The sequence below is a fragment of the Oncorhynchus kisutch genome, linkage group LG12, assembly GCF_002021735.2.
Source record: "Oncorhynchus kisutch isolate 150728-3 linkage group LG12, Okis_V2, whole genome shotgun sequence".
In the NCBI taxonomy this organism is placed as follows: Eukaryota; Metazoa; Chordata; class Actinopteri; order Salmoniformes; family Salmonidae; genus Oncorhynchus; species Oncorhynchus kisutch.
In genome coordinates, this window is record NC_034185.2 from 48,174,399 (window position 1) to 48,187,819 (window position 13,421).

General features: G+C 42.8%; 2 protein-coding genes across 4 annotated transcripts; both read left to right on the plus strand.

Moving 5' to 3' along the window:
* The first annotated feature begins 1,169 nt into the window (after positions 1 to 1,169).
* Positions 1,170 to 4,252, plus strand: LOC109900353 (transmembrane protein 134). Of its 2 annotated transcripts, none has more exons than XM_031837696.1 (8): positions 1,170 to 1,339; positions 1,989 to 2,252; positions 2,339 to 2,406; positions 2,570 to 2,629; positions 2,779 to 2,855; positions 3,283 to 3,327; positions 3,443 to 3,496; positions 3,881 to 4,252. In XM_031837696.1, the coding sequence occupies exons 2-8, from the start codon at positions 2,040 to 2,042 to the stop codon at positions 3,961 to 3,963; spliced, it is 600 nt and encodes a 199-aa protein (XP_031693556.1). In that variant the 5' UTR covers positions 1,170 to 1,339; positions 1,989 to 2,039; the 3' UTR covers positions 3,964 to 4,252. The 2 variants fall into 2 exon arrangements, with proteins under 2 accessions (XP_031693556.1, XP_020351637.1); XM_020496048.2 differs by having other exon boundaries at positions 1,171 to 1,339; positions 2,543 to 2,629.
* A 407-nt stretch (positions 4,253 to 4,659) lies between these two features.
* Positions 4,660 to 12,059, plus strand: LOC109901093 (AH receptor-interacting protein). 2 transcript variants are annotated; one of them, XM_020497117.2, is made up of 7 exons: positions 4,660 to 4,838; positions 7,525 to 7,707; positions 7,953 to 8,141; positions 8,614 to 8,790; positions 9,027 to 9,168; positions 10,150 to 10,382; positions 10,760 to 12,059. In XM_020497117.2, the coding sequence occupies exons 1-7, from the start codon at positions 4,740 to 4,742 to the stop codon at positions 10,763 to 10,765; spliced, it is 1,029 nt and encodes a 342-aa protein (XP_020352706.1). In that variant the 5' UTR covers positions 4,660 to 4,739; the 3' UTR covers positions 10,766 to 12,059. The 2 variants fall into 2 exon arrangements, with proteins under 2 accessions (XP_020352706.1, XP_031693551.1); XM_031837691.1 differs by lacking the exon at positions 10,760 to 12,059 and having other exon boundaries at positions 4,682 to 4,838; positions 9,027 to 9,172.
* The last annotated feature ends 1,362 nt before the right edge of the window (positions 12,060 to 13,421 follow it).

Sequence of the window (13,421 nt, forward strand, 5' to 3'; positions counted from 1 at the left end):
TAGAGTGTTTTCTATCCAAATGTACTAATTATATGCATATCCTAGCTTCTGGGCCTGAGTAGCAGGCAGTTTACTTTGGGCACACTTTTCATCTTGACGTGAAAATAGTGCCCCCTAGCCTTGTATTTGGCTAAGGTGTATGTAAACTTCTGACTTCAACTGTATGTGGCGTCATGTGGGTGAGCGGATGTGAACATTGTGAACAGAGTGCCCCATGGTGGTGGTGGGGTTATGGTATGGGCAGACATAAGCTACGGACATCGAATACAACTGCATTTTATCAATGATAGCTTTAAGGCACAGAGATACTGTTACGAGATCCTGAGGCCCATTGTCGTTCTTCCGCCGCCATCACCTCATGTTTCAGCATGATAATGCACGGCCCCATGTAGCATGGATCTGTACAGAATTCCTTAAAGCTGAAAATGTCATTTCTAGAGTAACTTACTAGTTCTTCCATGGCCTGCATACTCAACAGACATGTCACCCATTGACCATGTTTGGGATGCTCTGGACCAACACGTACGACAGTGTATTCCCGCAAACATCCAGCAACTTCGCACAGACATTGTAGAGGAGTGGGACAACATTCCACAGGCCACAATCAACAGCCTGATAAACTCTATGCAAAGGAGATGCCTGAGGCAAGTGGTTGTCACACCAAATATTGATCCACGCCCCTACCTTTTTTGAAGGTATCTATGACCATCAGATTCATATCTGTATTCCCAGTCATGTGAAATCCATAGATTAAGTCAAAATGAATTTATTTCAATTTACTGATTTCTTTATGTGAACTGTAACTCTGTAAAATTAGTGAAATTGTTTCATGTTGCATTTTTTTTTCAGTATATTTTTCCAGTATTATTACTGTTTATGATTTAAAGTTTATCTTCGTATTTTTTTTGTATAGTTATGTATATTCATCTTGACTAGTATTGATAAAGTTTTTTATTATTTTTATTTTTACAAATATGCATCAATCTAATATTTCCGAGTGCCGCTTGTTGTTATGCTATAAACATAACATGAACGAATGAAAATACACGTGCATGTGTTATTTTGTGGATAATACCTTTTTACCCCAAGTACATGATATATCGACATTGCAAGTCAGTGATCGATTAGTAGAGTCTTTTCATTTGGGCGTATTAGAATCCCAATACTTTTCACTCAGTCATGTTCAATCCGGAACCGGATGCAAATACGAAGCCTAAAGTTTTGGGAAGTTTTTGCTGTCCGTATGCTGTGATTGTATGACATATTGCAAACAAAAGTTTACAGTAAATAATGTAATTATTTGAAAACGGAAAGTCAAAGTTAAATCGCCTGAAAAAGAGTAAGTTTTTGCTAGTCGTTAGCGGAGCAGTGCAACCAAACAATGTAGACAAAGCAACAGTGCTAAAGTAGCTATTAAAAGTTGCTTTTAAATGTTTCCAATAATTTATATTAGAGCTTCAGATAATGTACATTAACGACAAACGCATTTGTGATTATTAGTCAGCAACGTTTTTTGTTTATGTTATTTCTACAACTTATAACGTTTTTCAAACGGATAACGTTACTAGTAACGTATGCCGCTTAATGTCCTTATCTACGAAAAATGTGTTTGCAAATCGCAGGGTTGGAGGGTACAGTGAATGGAGTTGTAAACAATTTGGTTTATCAAAGATTTACGCAAGATCTGTTTAGTTCAGATGAACGTTACAAATACGAATGGAAAAAAAATCTAATAAATATCGCAGAATTTTCTATGTTCAAAACGACATGCTGCCAAAACTTCAATGTGGCTAATAATTAATCCAAAGTCTGTATTATGTCTATTTCACACATGTCGAACAGCTAACACAAGACGAATCCACTGAACCCATAACTTTAGTGTAGCCTAGATCAGAGCCCTATGTTGACGTCCACAAATATGGCCCTTGGGTAGAAAATCTGCTTTTGTACGTTTTGATTGTTTGCTGAATTTCCCCCTCAACCCACAGTGTATATCAACCAAAGCAGCAGCAAGGTGTGAGTACTGGCAACCGCCAGCTATGGCAACGCAGTTCAGTATCGATGACGCGTTTGTGCTGGAGGGAGAGGACGAAGGGGTGTCCGATGGAGAGAAAGAAGGATGGAAGGGCCGAGAGAAAGACAGAGAGGGGGGAGAGATGACGTTCGGTACCCTGTCCTTTGCCAAACCCCAGACTCACCCGGCCTCTGCTGTGGTTGGCTCCCCCGACCACAGCAGCAGTCTGAAGTACCAGGTGATGCCCCATCATACACACACAAAGTGATACCAGGGTGTAATGTGTGGTGGTGACCTAACATTTTACTCTCTCTGCTCACACAGAATCTGGAAAATGAAGAAGTCTTAGGCAGCAATGGCAATTCCTCTTTCAATAACTTATTCAAAATCAGGTGTGTCTTCATTGGCGTGTTGTGATTGCATCTGGTATTACCTAGATGAGAATGGCATACTCAAATGTTAATGTGTGTTCCTTGTTTTCTATGTTATCAATAAAGATGTACAACATTCCATTTTTTTCCCCCTCAGTGATCCTGCTACTCTGTCTTACTGCAGCTCCCAGTGGTCGTTCAGCACCTTGAGTTCTGTCACCCAGCTCTCTGCACAGTGCTGCGGGTATTTAACTACGCACACAAACAGTAATTCAAAAGAAGGCATTTACACTGAACCATGCCCACAATAATGCATAAGATCAAGGATGTACTCACACACCAACACTCTCAATCACCCACAACGACTGACAAAAACCCTGACGTTTTCCTCAGATGGACGTCTCATCCTCTGGTGAAGAAGAACAGAAGAGTGGTCCTCGCTTCATTCCTTCTCCTCGTCACTGGAGTCGGTAAGTCACACCACCTCTGCTGAAAGAAATGACACCTCCCATGATTCTCCTGCAACAGTGTTTTTCACCAATCCATTCCTGGGGGAACGCGCAAGGTGTGCACACTTTTGTATCAGCCCAGCACTAACACACTTGATTCAACTAACCAAAGGTTTGCTGATACATTGAATTGTGGGTGTTATTATTAGGCTACAACAACAACAATGCGCGGAGCCCAGGCATGGGTTGTGGAACGCTGCAGTCGAACACTTAGTTTGTGTACGGCGCTTTATATTTTATAGATATGTCTTGTTTGTTTTTTTACCACCGATTGTCAGCCATTGTAATGTATTCATGGCCCTTAATTCCTCATTGTCTTCTCGTATCTATTGTTAGTTATCATGAGATATTGCCTTTTCATTCAATTTCCATGTTTTCTTTCTCTCAGCTCTCATTTTCACTGGTGTCGTAATACAATTGAATCCGGATGCAGGTAAGAGACTCAGTTAATGTGGGGTGTGTTGTCACAAATCAGTGAAGATGTCTGTTCTTGGTTGGTTGTCTTTTACTGTGGGCTTTGACAACTTGATCTTTGACCTTTTCCACAGGGGTCTCAAGTGCCATTTTCTTCGTCCCTGGATTTCTTCTCTTCATTCCTGGGGGTAATATAGCTACTTTACCTTGACTTGGTTGTGTTGTCCAATGTATTTTATGTTTCACACGTCTTTCATGCTTTTCTCCTGTCTTTTTAATCCTAATGTCTGGACAGTGCATTTGGGAGGAATGTTAACTTAAACATTCCTGTAATGGTCTGTAGGAGTCCCCACTGTCACATACTTGTCACTGTATGTTGATACAATTAATCTGCAGATTAAATAACATACAGGCAACATGTGCATTACTATTTTCATTTGACCTTTATTTAACTAGGCAAGTCAGTTAAGAACACATTATTATTTTACAATGACGGCCTACTATACCTTCATATATTTACTACAGAAATGATTAAAACAGTGTGGTTATTGTTTTCTCTCCTTCTCCCTCAGTGTACCATGTGATTTACATCAGCTGTGCGGTTCGGGGAAGAAGAGGCTTCAAGTTCTTCTACTTGCCCTATTTTGAAAAATGACCTATTGCACTACACCTTTTTTTTTGTCCAATTTCCAGAATCATACTTTTTTCAATTATGTAACAGAAAGATATTGTTCCATGGATGTTTTTTCTTATTTTGTAAAACCTTTTTACCCTGTCTTTATACTGACCACTACTACGGACTCAACCACTTTGTGCCTCAATAAGCTTCCTGCACATCCTGTATGGAAGAGAAGGGAGTCTGATTTGCCCTGTTTGTCATGTCTCATGAGTAAATAATGACTGTGAAACTACAATAAACGTTTTTTCTTTGTATATTACTTTTAGAAGGTCTCCATGAGTCAGTGTTTGTTAGTAGCGCTGGTGTTGCAGTAATGCAATGCGAACAGTATGGGCATTTTAGGATGGCTGATATGCTCTTGGTGCCAAACTTATCGATCAAGTATTAGGTATTTTTCTGATGTATTTGGTGGGGCCGCATATCCCAGATTTTAATTAATGGGATGAGTATTTGCGCTTGTGTGTAGCTCATCAAATCTGAGTGCAAGAGTATCCAATATGCAGATTGTTGGCTACAATAAGCTTTTGAAAAGCATTATGTTGGTATGTAGGAAAAATTTAACAACATCAGTGTTGGAGAAGAGTGGTGAAAAATAATCAATGGACAATCACATTCAACTGGTAGAAGGTAATCTAATCACAAAACTGCTTGAAGTCCCTAGCCGTCAGCAGTGACGTCAATTTATGTGTTGGTTTCTCTCGAGCTCCCGAAGATAGGCAATCGGCTGCTTTTTGACACTCGGGGAAACAAGGATGGAGGAACTGGCTACCAAGCTACTCGCAGAAGGCATTCAGAAGAAAGTGATCAGTCCTGGCAAAGGAGATCTGTCAACGTTTCCTGATGGGACCAAGGTGAGTTATAAAATACTGCATTTAATCCACGTTCAAAGAGTAGCTTTGTATGCGTATGGCTGGCTAAATTGGTTAGCATTATTAGCTAGCTGCTAACGTTAGCATGGAGCGTAATTATCGAGGTTTTACATGTTCAGAGGTGACGCATACATTACCTTATTTTAGTTCATTCTGGTAGACAGAGTTATAGTTTGTTATTTACAGAAATTATCAGCTAACAAGTAATTGTTGGAGCAAAAACGATAATTGTCTTGGTGAAACTGTAAGAGGGCGGGGCTTTTACAGGATGGACACATTTTCATTGATGTTCGTCTCTTATTGGTCGGTAAACATTAGTTATACGTTTTAATTGGATATTCGGCATGATCGACAGTATTGTTGGATAATCAGTGTGAATTTCTGCCTCTTTTCCTGTTGATAAAATCTCGAATTTATTTTTATGTGGAGTTTTTTAATCTGTGAAAGACATGCATTATAAACCTTTCACCAGCTCACTCTTATCAGCATTTATTGTCCAACGTTTGTATATAATAATGTTGGGCCTGCTGGGAAGTGATTATGTAGAGACTACACATTTCACTGTTACAAAACAGAAAAAACCCTGTTTCATCAATACAATGCATGTCATGTACACTGAACAAAAAATGTCATATTCATATAAGGAAATCCAGTCAATTGAAATACATGAATTTGGCCCGAATCTATGGATTTCACATGACTGGGAATATAGATATGCGTATGTTGGGCACTGATAACATATTTTTTTTTAAAAACCATTTAGCATTTGGTGTGACCACCATTTGCCTCATGCAGCACGACACATCTCCTTTGCATATAGGCTGTTGATTGTGGCCTGTGGAATGTTGACCCACTCTTCAATGGCTGTGCGAAGTTGCTGGATATTGGTGGGAACTGGAAAATGCTGTCGTACACATCAATCCAGAGTATCCAAAACATGCTCAATGAGTGAAATGTCTGGTGAGTATGCAGGCCATGGAAGAACTGGGACATCGTGGACTACGGGAAAAGGCAGGCCGAACAGGGGCTGTAGTGGAGCGGGTCACGAGTTTCAAATTCCTTCGTGTCCACATCACTAACAAACTATCATGGTCCAAACACACCAAGACAGTCGTGAAGAGGGCATGACAACACCTTTTCCTCAGGAGAAAAAAAAGATTTGGCATGGGTCCCCAGATCCTCAATTTCTACAGCTGCACCATTGAGAGCATCCTGACCGGTTGCATCACTGCCTGGTATGGCAACTGCTCGGCATCTGACTGTAAGGCACTACAGAGGGTAGTGCGTACGGCCCAGTACATCACTGGGGCCACACTTCCTACCATCCAGGACCTATATACTAGGCGTGTCAGAGAAAAGCCCCAAAAATTGTCAGACTCCAGTCACCCAAGTCATACACTGTTCTCTCCGCTACCGCATGGCAAGCGTCTAGGACCAAGAGGCTCCTTAACAGCTTCTACCCCCAAGCCATAAGACTGCTGAACAATTAATCAAATGGCCACCCGGACTATTTGCATCTGTTGTATTCGGCGCATGTGACAAATAAAGTTTGATTTGATTTTCAACTTCCAGGAATTGTGTACAGATCCTTGGTATATGGGCCTGTACATTATCATGCTGAAACATGAGGTGATGGCGGTGGATGAATGGCACGACAATGGGCATCAGGATCTTGTCACTGTATCTCTGTGTATTCAAATTGCCATCAATAAAATGCAGTTGTATTCAATGTCTGTAGCTTATGCCTGCCCCATACCATAACCCCACCACCACTATGGGCCCCTGTGTTCACATCGTTGACATCAGCAATCCGCTCGCCCACACGACGGCATACACGCTGTCTGCCATCTGCCCAGTACAGTTGAAACTGGGATTCAGCCGCGAAGAGCTCGCTTCTCCAGCGAGTGGACATCGAAGGTGAGCATTTGCCCACTGAAGTCGGTTCCGAAGCCGAACTGCAGTCCGGTCAAGACCTTGGTGAGGACCACAAGCATGTAGATCCACTTCCTTGAGACGGTTTCTGACATTTGTGCAGAAATTCATCGGTTGTGCAAACCCACAGTTTCATCAGCTGTCCGGATGGCTGGTCTCGGACGATCCCGCAGGTGAAGAAGCCAGATGTGGAGGTCCTTGGCTGGCATGGTTACACGTGGTCTGCAGTTGAGGCCGGTTGGACGTACTGCCAAATTCTCTAAAACAACGTTGGAGGCGGCTTATGGTAGAGAAATTAACATTCAACTCTCTGGCAACAGCTCCAGAGGATATTCCTGCAGTCTGCATGCCAATATCATGCTCACTCAGAACTTGACATCTTTCGCATTGTTGTGTGACAAAACTGCACATTTTAGTGTCCTTGTATTGTCCCCAGCACAAGGTGCACCTGTACAATGATCATGCTGTTTAATCAGCTTCTTGATATGCCACACTTCTCAGGGGGATGGATTATCTTGACAAAGGAGAAATGCTCACTAACAGGGATGTAAACACATTTGTACTTAATTTTTTTGAGAAAAACACTTTTTGTGCATATGGACAATTTCTGGGATCTTTTATTTCAGCTCATGAAACATGGGACACTTTACATGTTGCACTTTTGTTCAGTGTATTACATGATTTATCCACTTGTGTAATACCCGTTCTCCATTCTATCCCCTCAATTTTCCAACAGGTGATATTTCACTACCGCTCCAGCTTGTGCGATGGCACAGTGCTGGATGACTCCAGGACCATGGGGGGCCGGAGCAAGCCCATGGAACTCATCTTGGGGAAGAAGTTCAAGCTGGCCGTGTGGGAGCGAGTCATTGCCACCATGAGGGAGGGAGAGGTGGCAGATTTCACATGTGACGTCAAGGTGGGTCGCCCAACTTAATATGGTTGACTTGGATGGATTAGAGACCGTTACATCTGTACACACACACTTACAATGTGTGGCAAAAACATTGACCGTTATGGAATTTGACAGGGTTCGTCTACGTTTTGTTAATTGTTTCCATTCAGAGAACTGCCTTAATTGTACTTTCATAACCACCAGTCCCTCAATTTGTCCCAGTGAATGTAATGTGACCATCCTCTTTCCTTCTCTTTCTCTCCCCGCAGCACACAGCCCTATACCCGCTGGTGTCCCAGTCCCTGAGGAACATCAGTGCAGGGAAGGACCCCCTGGAGGGCCAGAGACACTGCTGTGGCATTGCTCAGATCCACTCACACCACTCCCTGGGCCACTGTGACCTCGACAAGCTCCAGGCCAACCCTCAGCCCCTGGTCTTCACCCTGGAGCTCATGGAGGTGAGGGAGGGGGGGGGCTTATTTCTTCTCCATTAGGGGTCCAAGCACCATGTGCCGAGTCTGGTTCCTCTCAAGGTTTTTTCCATCCAGGGAATTTTCCTTGCCATGGTGCTACTGCATATTTCTTAGAGCAAAGCATCTTCCTTGCTTGGGGCATTAAGTAAATGGACATCTGTCTCACCTAGATGTTTAAATGAACTCTGACCTTTGACCACGACATCGAGGAGGATGGCACCCTTCCTTTCAAGGTTTATGTCCTTGAGAGTTTTTCCTTTGCCACTGTGCTACTGCTTGCTCTTTTGGGCTCAAAGCCTGGTTACTGTAAAAGCATTTTGTGACAACAGTTTTTGTTAAAAGCACAACATCAAAATGTTTTCTAACCCTTTTATCACCCAAGTAGCACTCATGCCTCTGTCAGTTCACTGCATAAATACATGTTGATGGAATAATACGACTGACGCCTCTCTCCCAGGTTTTGACGCCCGGCTCGTTCAGACTGGACATCTGGGCGATGACGGACGACGAGAAGCTGGAGGTGGTGCCTCAGATCCACGTGGAGGGTAACGCCCTGTACAAGAAGGGTGACGTGAAGGAGGCGGCTGAGAAGTACCACAACGCCATCGCCTGTCTGAAGAACCTGCAGATGAAGGTAAACCTTTCTGACTTCAAACCTGGTCCCCATGCTATTTGGGGGTATTTTTATTTAATAGGGTAACATTTAGAGCACTTCAGACAAATGCTTTTCATTTAGTTGAGATAACTATCCATTCTCATTTGACATGACAAGCAGATCTATGCATTCCCTGTCTATAGAACGTCTTAACCCCACTAAATAAGTGGCTAGTCTTCTAACTCCTCCCAATCCTTGGCCCCTCCTCCAATCAGGAGCGTCCAGGAGATGAGGGGTGGATCAAGCTGGACCTCATGATCACGCCCCTGATGCTGAACTACTGCCAGTGTCAGCTGATCCAGGGTCAGTACTACGAGGTGCTGGACCACTGCTCCTCCATCCTCTCCAAATACGAGGGTGAGTCACAAACGTATGAATACATTCAAGGTGTAGCCCTGCCCTAGGATCAAGTGAATATGCTGAATTCACATAACAATAAGCTATGCTCTGAAAGCGAATGTGTAATTTGTTGCCGCACTGTCATTACTTACGGCGATCCCTTTAAAAATAAACATTTGTTACTTTTGCTGTTTTATCGGTCTACAGCAGGCTTGTTGCTAGTGAATGACAAGTGTCGTGGAAATTTCCTCTATTTACCAAATCATGAGCGCAAACCACAACACAAGTCAGAGTTAGTTATCAAAGTCCATCTTTAATTATATGAGCTCTATCACAACCCTGTGACTCTCAGATCAATTCAGTGTCTATCAATGAATTCTCTGAGAGCCCCCTCTACATTGCAACTGAGATCCTTTAATAGCAAAGAACACATATAGTCAGACAGCATAGACATAATAAATCGTTCAGCTTTGTCTCCTTACTCAAACCCAGAACCATAAACCAATCCTCCATATCAACAGGCATATATCAAATTGTCATTTAGATACAACCAATTCTAAATACAACCAATCCTGGACAAGCTCACGGGGAGCATAGAATGATTCCAGACACTGCCATCCTCCTCTCCCCGATGGGAAAAGTAGGGAGTAACTGGCACACAGACACAGTGGAGCAAAAGATATGTTTACACATGATGACACCTTGACCTCTCCCCTCTCTGCGGACCATGCAACTTAGTCTTGACATAGAACAGATAACTGCCAATGGCCACCACTATAGTACAACAAAATACATTCTTATGAGAAATAACTCATAAGCATATCATGAAAATAAAACATCTTATCTATGTTACCCACCAATTCTGATTATTCCCCAACACAAGTCCTTTTGATCTGTTATTGCTTACTACCAGCTGCTCAACTTAAATGTGTGTAAACTTAACATATGAACACACCAGTCTCTTTCGCATTGACACACTCTTGCCTCCCACCCCCACAGACAACGTGAAGGCCTACTTCAAGCGGGCCAAGGCCCACGCGGCTGTGTGGAACGAGACGGAGGCGCGGGCCGACTTTGCCAAGGTGGTGGAGCTGGACCCGTCGCTGGGGCCATCGGTGGCTAAGGAGCTGAGGGCCATGGAGGAGAGGATCCGCTCCAAGGAGAAGGAGGAGAAGGGCCGCTACAAGAGTCTGTTCAGCTACGACAGCAACGCCCCGGCCACCGCTACCACGGTGAGTAGCCGAGTACCTTCTAGAAGTTTCTCTTAGAATCTAGGCCCATATTAAAACAGCATCTTAGAGTAGGAGTGCTTACGTAGGATCAGCCCCCCACACCCCGCGTCCATATAATCTAAAAGGCCAAACTAATCTATATCAGCAGTCATACATGAACGCTATTTGAGTGTTTTTCCCAGATCTAGAATCAGATTACCCGGTGTGAGGAAAATATCTACCCTTTCTTTTACTAGTGAAATTAACAATCCATCCATCTTTACACTAATTGATGTATTTTTAAATTGGCACTATTTCATCCCTTATTAGTGTTGAATGACTAATTATGTAATGTTGTACTTTTTGAATGTCTAAAACTGTGTTATGCACTCTTTTAGGGTTGAATTAAGAAGATGTTTATTTTTGTTATAAAAGAAGAGAGGAGGAACATTTGTGGACACATTGCTGACACGTTTAGTTTTATCCACACATCAAAGCCATATTCAGTTTCCCCATGAAACATCACTTTCGGGATGCCCTCACAAAACCCACACGCCACTCGCATGGCACATATTCTCCATCTAGATTCACTTCATCATTTGTAGAATGACATTACACACCCACACAAATGTATCCTCCACACCAACAGACTTTCAATGTTCAGTTTCCCCCCTACTGCAAACAGCCATTTTACATCACAAACGCTGCGAAAGCACAGGAATACGCAGGAGATCCTCCACTTCTGGCAGTATGACTGGGACATCAACTTCGGAGACAATCATAAGATGTATGATATGTATGGACACTAGAGCAGTCTCCACCATATCCCTCTTGTTCACCCCTTTCTCATTTACCCCTATTAATGTTCTATATATGACTATCCAAGTTATTTACTCTTATCTTCACTTGTATCTATTATTGTTATGTTATTATTACTGTATTACATTTCATTTGCTAATCTGTGTCTTTGGAGTCCTGTATATTTTAAGCTAGGACATTTTGTAATGGACTGTATTGCCCTCAACTCAACCATCACCCCAACGCCACTTGCCTTTTGGTCAGTCGAACAGAGCTAATGATTTGCCAAGTCATTGGCATCAGTGAGTGTAGTTGGGATAGTGGCCATCATTTTGGCCCCTAGCTCATTCCTGTGTTCAACGAACTGAAACGACTGGATAGGGGAAGGCAATATAGATAGGGGAAGGCAATATAGATAGGGGAAGGCGGAGGCTTGATTTTAGACTACTCCTTCCAGGCCTCCAATAGTCACTGAAGGGTTAGAGATGGTAATGAAACCGGGGCGATGTCTCACTGGCAAGCATCAACTAGAAGGTCGAGAGCCTCTTCTGTAGGGCCCATTTTCATAGGCTTGCACATCAAACGAATGACACAGCTCGTCATACCAGCATTTAACTCATTTGTCCCTTGTATTTGTGAAAATTGCATCTAAGGGTCACCATGACTTGACTCAAGTGTCAGTTGTATGAAATGGGTGTTCTTACCTAGCCTGGTTGAAGCAGAGTAAATGCTACACTCAACATTATATTCATTGGTGAGCAGTGTTCAATCTGATTTAACCAGGCTACTTATCATGCCTTCTATAAAATGTCTACGCCGGGACAGCCAGGAGTGCTTTTTGCAGCCGTCTTTTGCTGTTTTGTTATGACTGAGAAGCCAAATAAAGAGGTGCAACTCTTACTAGTGTGTTTGTAGTGGTACCCACCCGTGACCCCATGCTTGCGTGTGAGCACGCTCACCCCCTTCATCATGATCTCCACACACACACACACACTTTTAAAATGTTCACCTTTTGTTACTTTATAGCCTGGAATTAAAATGTTTTTTTTTTATCCACTGATCTTCACATCCTACCCCACAACTTCCAAGTGAAAAATGTTTCATTTTTGAATCAAAAGAAATTGTGAACTGATAGCTTGGTTGGACAAGTTTCCACCTCCCTTGTACTCGCGATCCTAAATCACCTTCAAAATCACACACCAAATTAATTGGCCTCCACCTGTGTTAAATTGTTTCAGGATCAATTTTGCCGTTCCTGTAGGCTCCCTCTGATGGGTGGTGAATTGCAAAGCAAACACCCAACCGTGAGCTTTCAAATGAACTCTGGGACAGAACAGAGGATGGGTATAAAAAGATTTCAAAGGCCTTGAATATCCCTTGGAGCACGGTCAAGGCGATTATTAATAAGTGAAAGGTGTATGGCACCACCAAGACCCTGCCTAGATCAGGCTGCCCTCCAATCAGGATGGCAGCGTAGCCTAGTGGTTAGAGCGTTGGACTAGTAACCGAAAGGTTGCAAGATTGAATCCCCGAGCTGACAAGGTACAAATCTGTTGCTCTGCCCCTGAACAAGGCAATTAACCCACTAGGCCGTTCCTAGGCCGTCATTGAAAATAAGAATTTGTTCTTAACTGACTTGCCTAGTTAAATAAAGGTTAAAAAAAAAGAGACTGATCAGCGAGGCTACCTAGAGTCTGATGGAAACTTTGAAAGAGCAACAGGCTTTTATGGCCAAGACTGGTCAGTGTGCATGTGACAATATCCCAAGCACCCCACAAACATGTCATGTATCGTAGGGTGGCAAGAAGGAAGCCATTACTCAAAGAAGCCCACCTTGAATCAGGTTTGAAGTATGCCAAAAAAACACTTGGGAGATTGTAGCTATGGCAAAGGTTTTTGTGGTCTGACTAAAATGTATCTTTAGGCCTAAATGCAGTGTTACATTTGTCGCAGACCAAACACATGTGGTGGCAGCATCATGTTATGCCAGGGACTTATCGGGATAGAACAGAAAATAAAAGCACAGAAAAGTCCTTGAGGAAAACCTGCTGCCCTCTGCCAGAAAACTACAACTGGGACCAAAGAATAAAAAGGTCAAGTCCTTAAGTGGCCCAGTCAGAGCCCAGACCTAAATCCAATCAAAAATTTGTGGCATGACTAAGAGTTCTGTCCAACGCTCCCCAGAGAACTTGACAGAGCTTGTACAGTTTTATAAAGAATGGTCAGACATTGTCAAATTTAGGTGTGCAAAGTTGGTAGAGA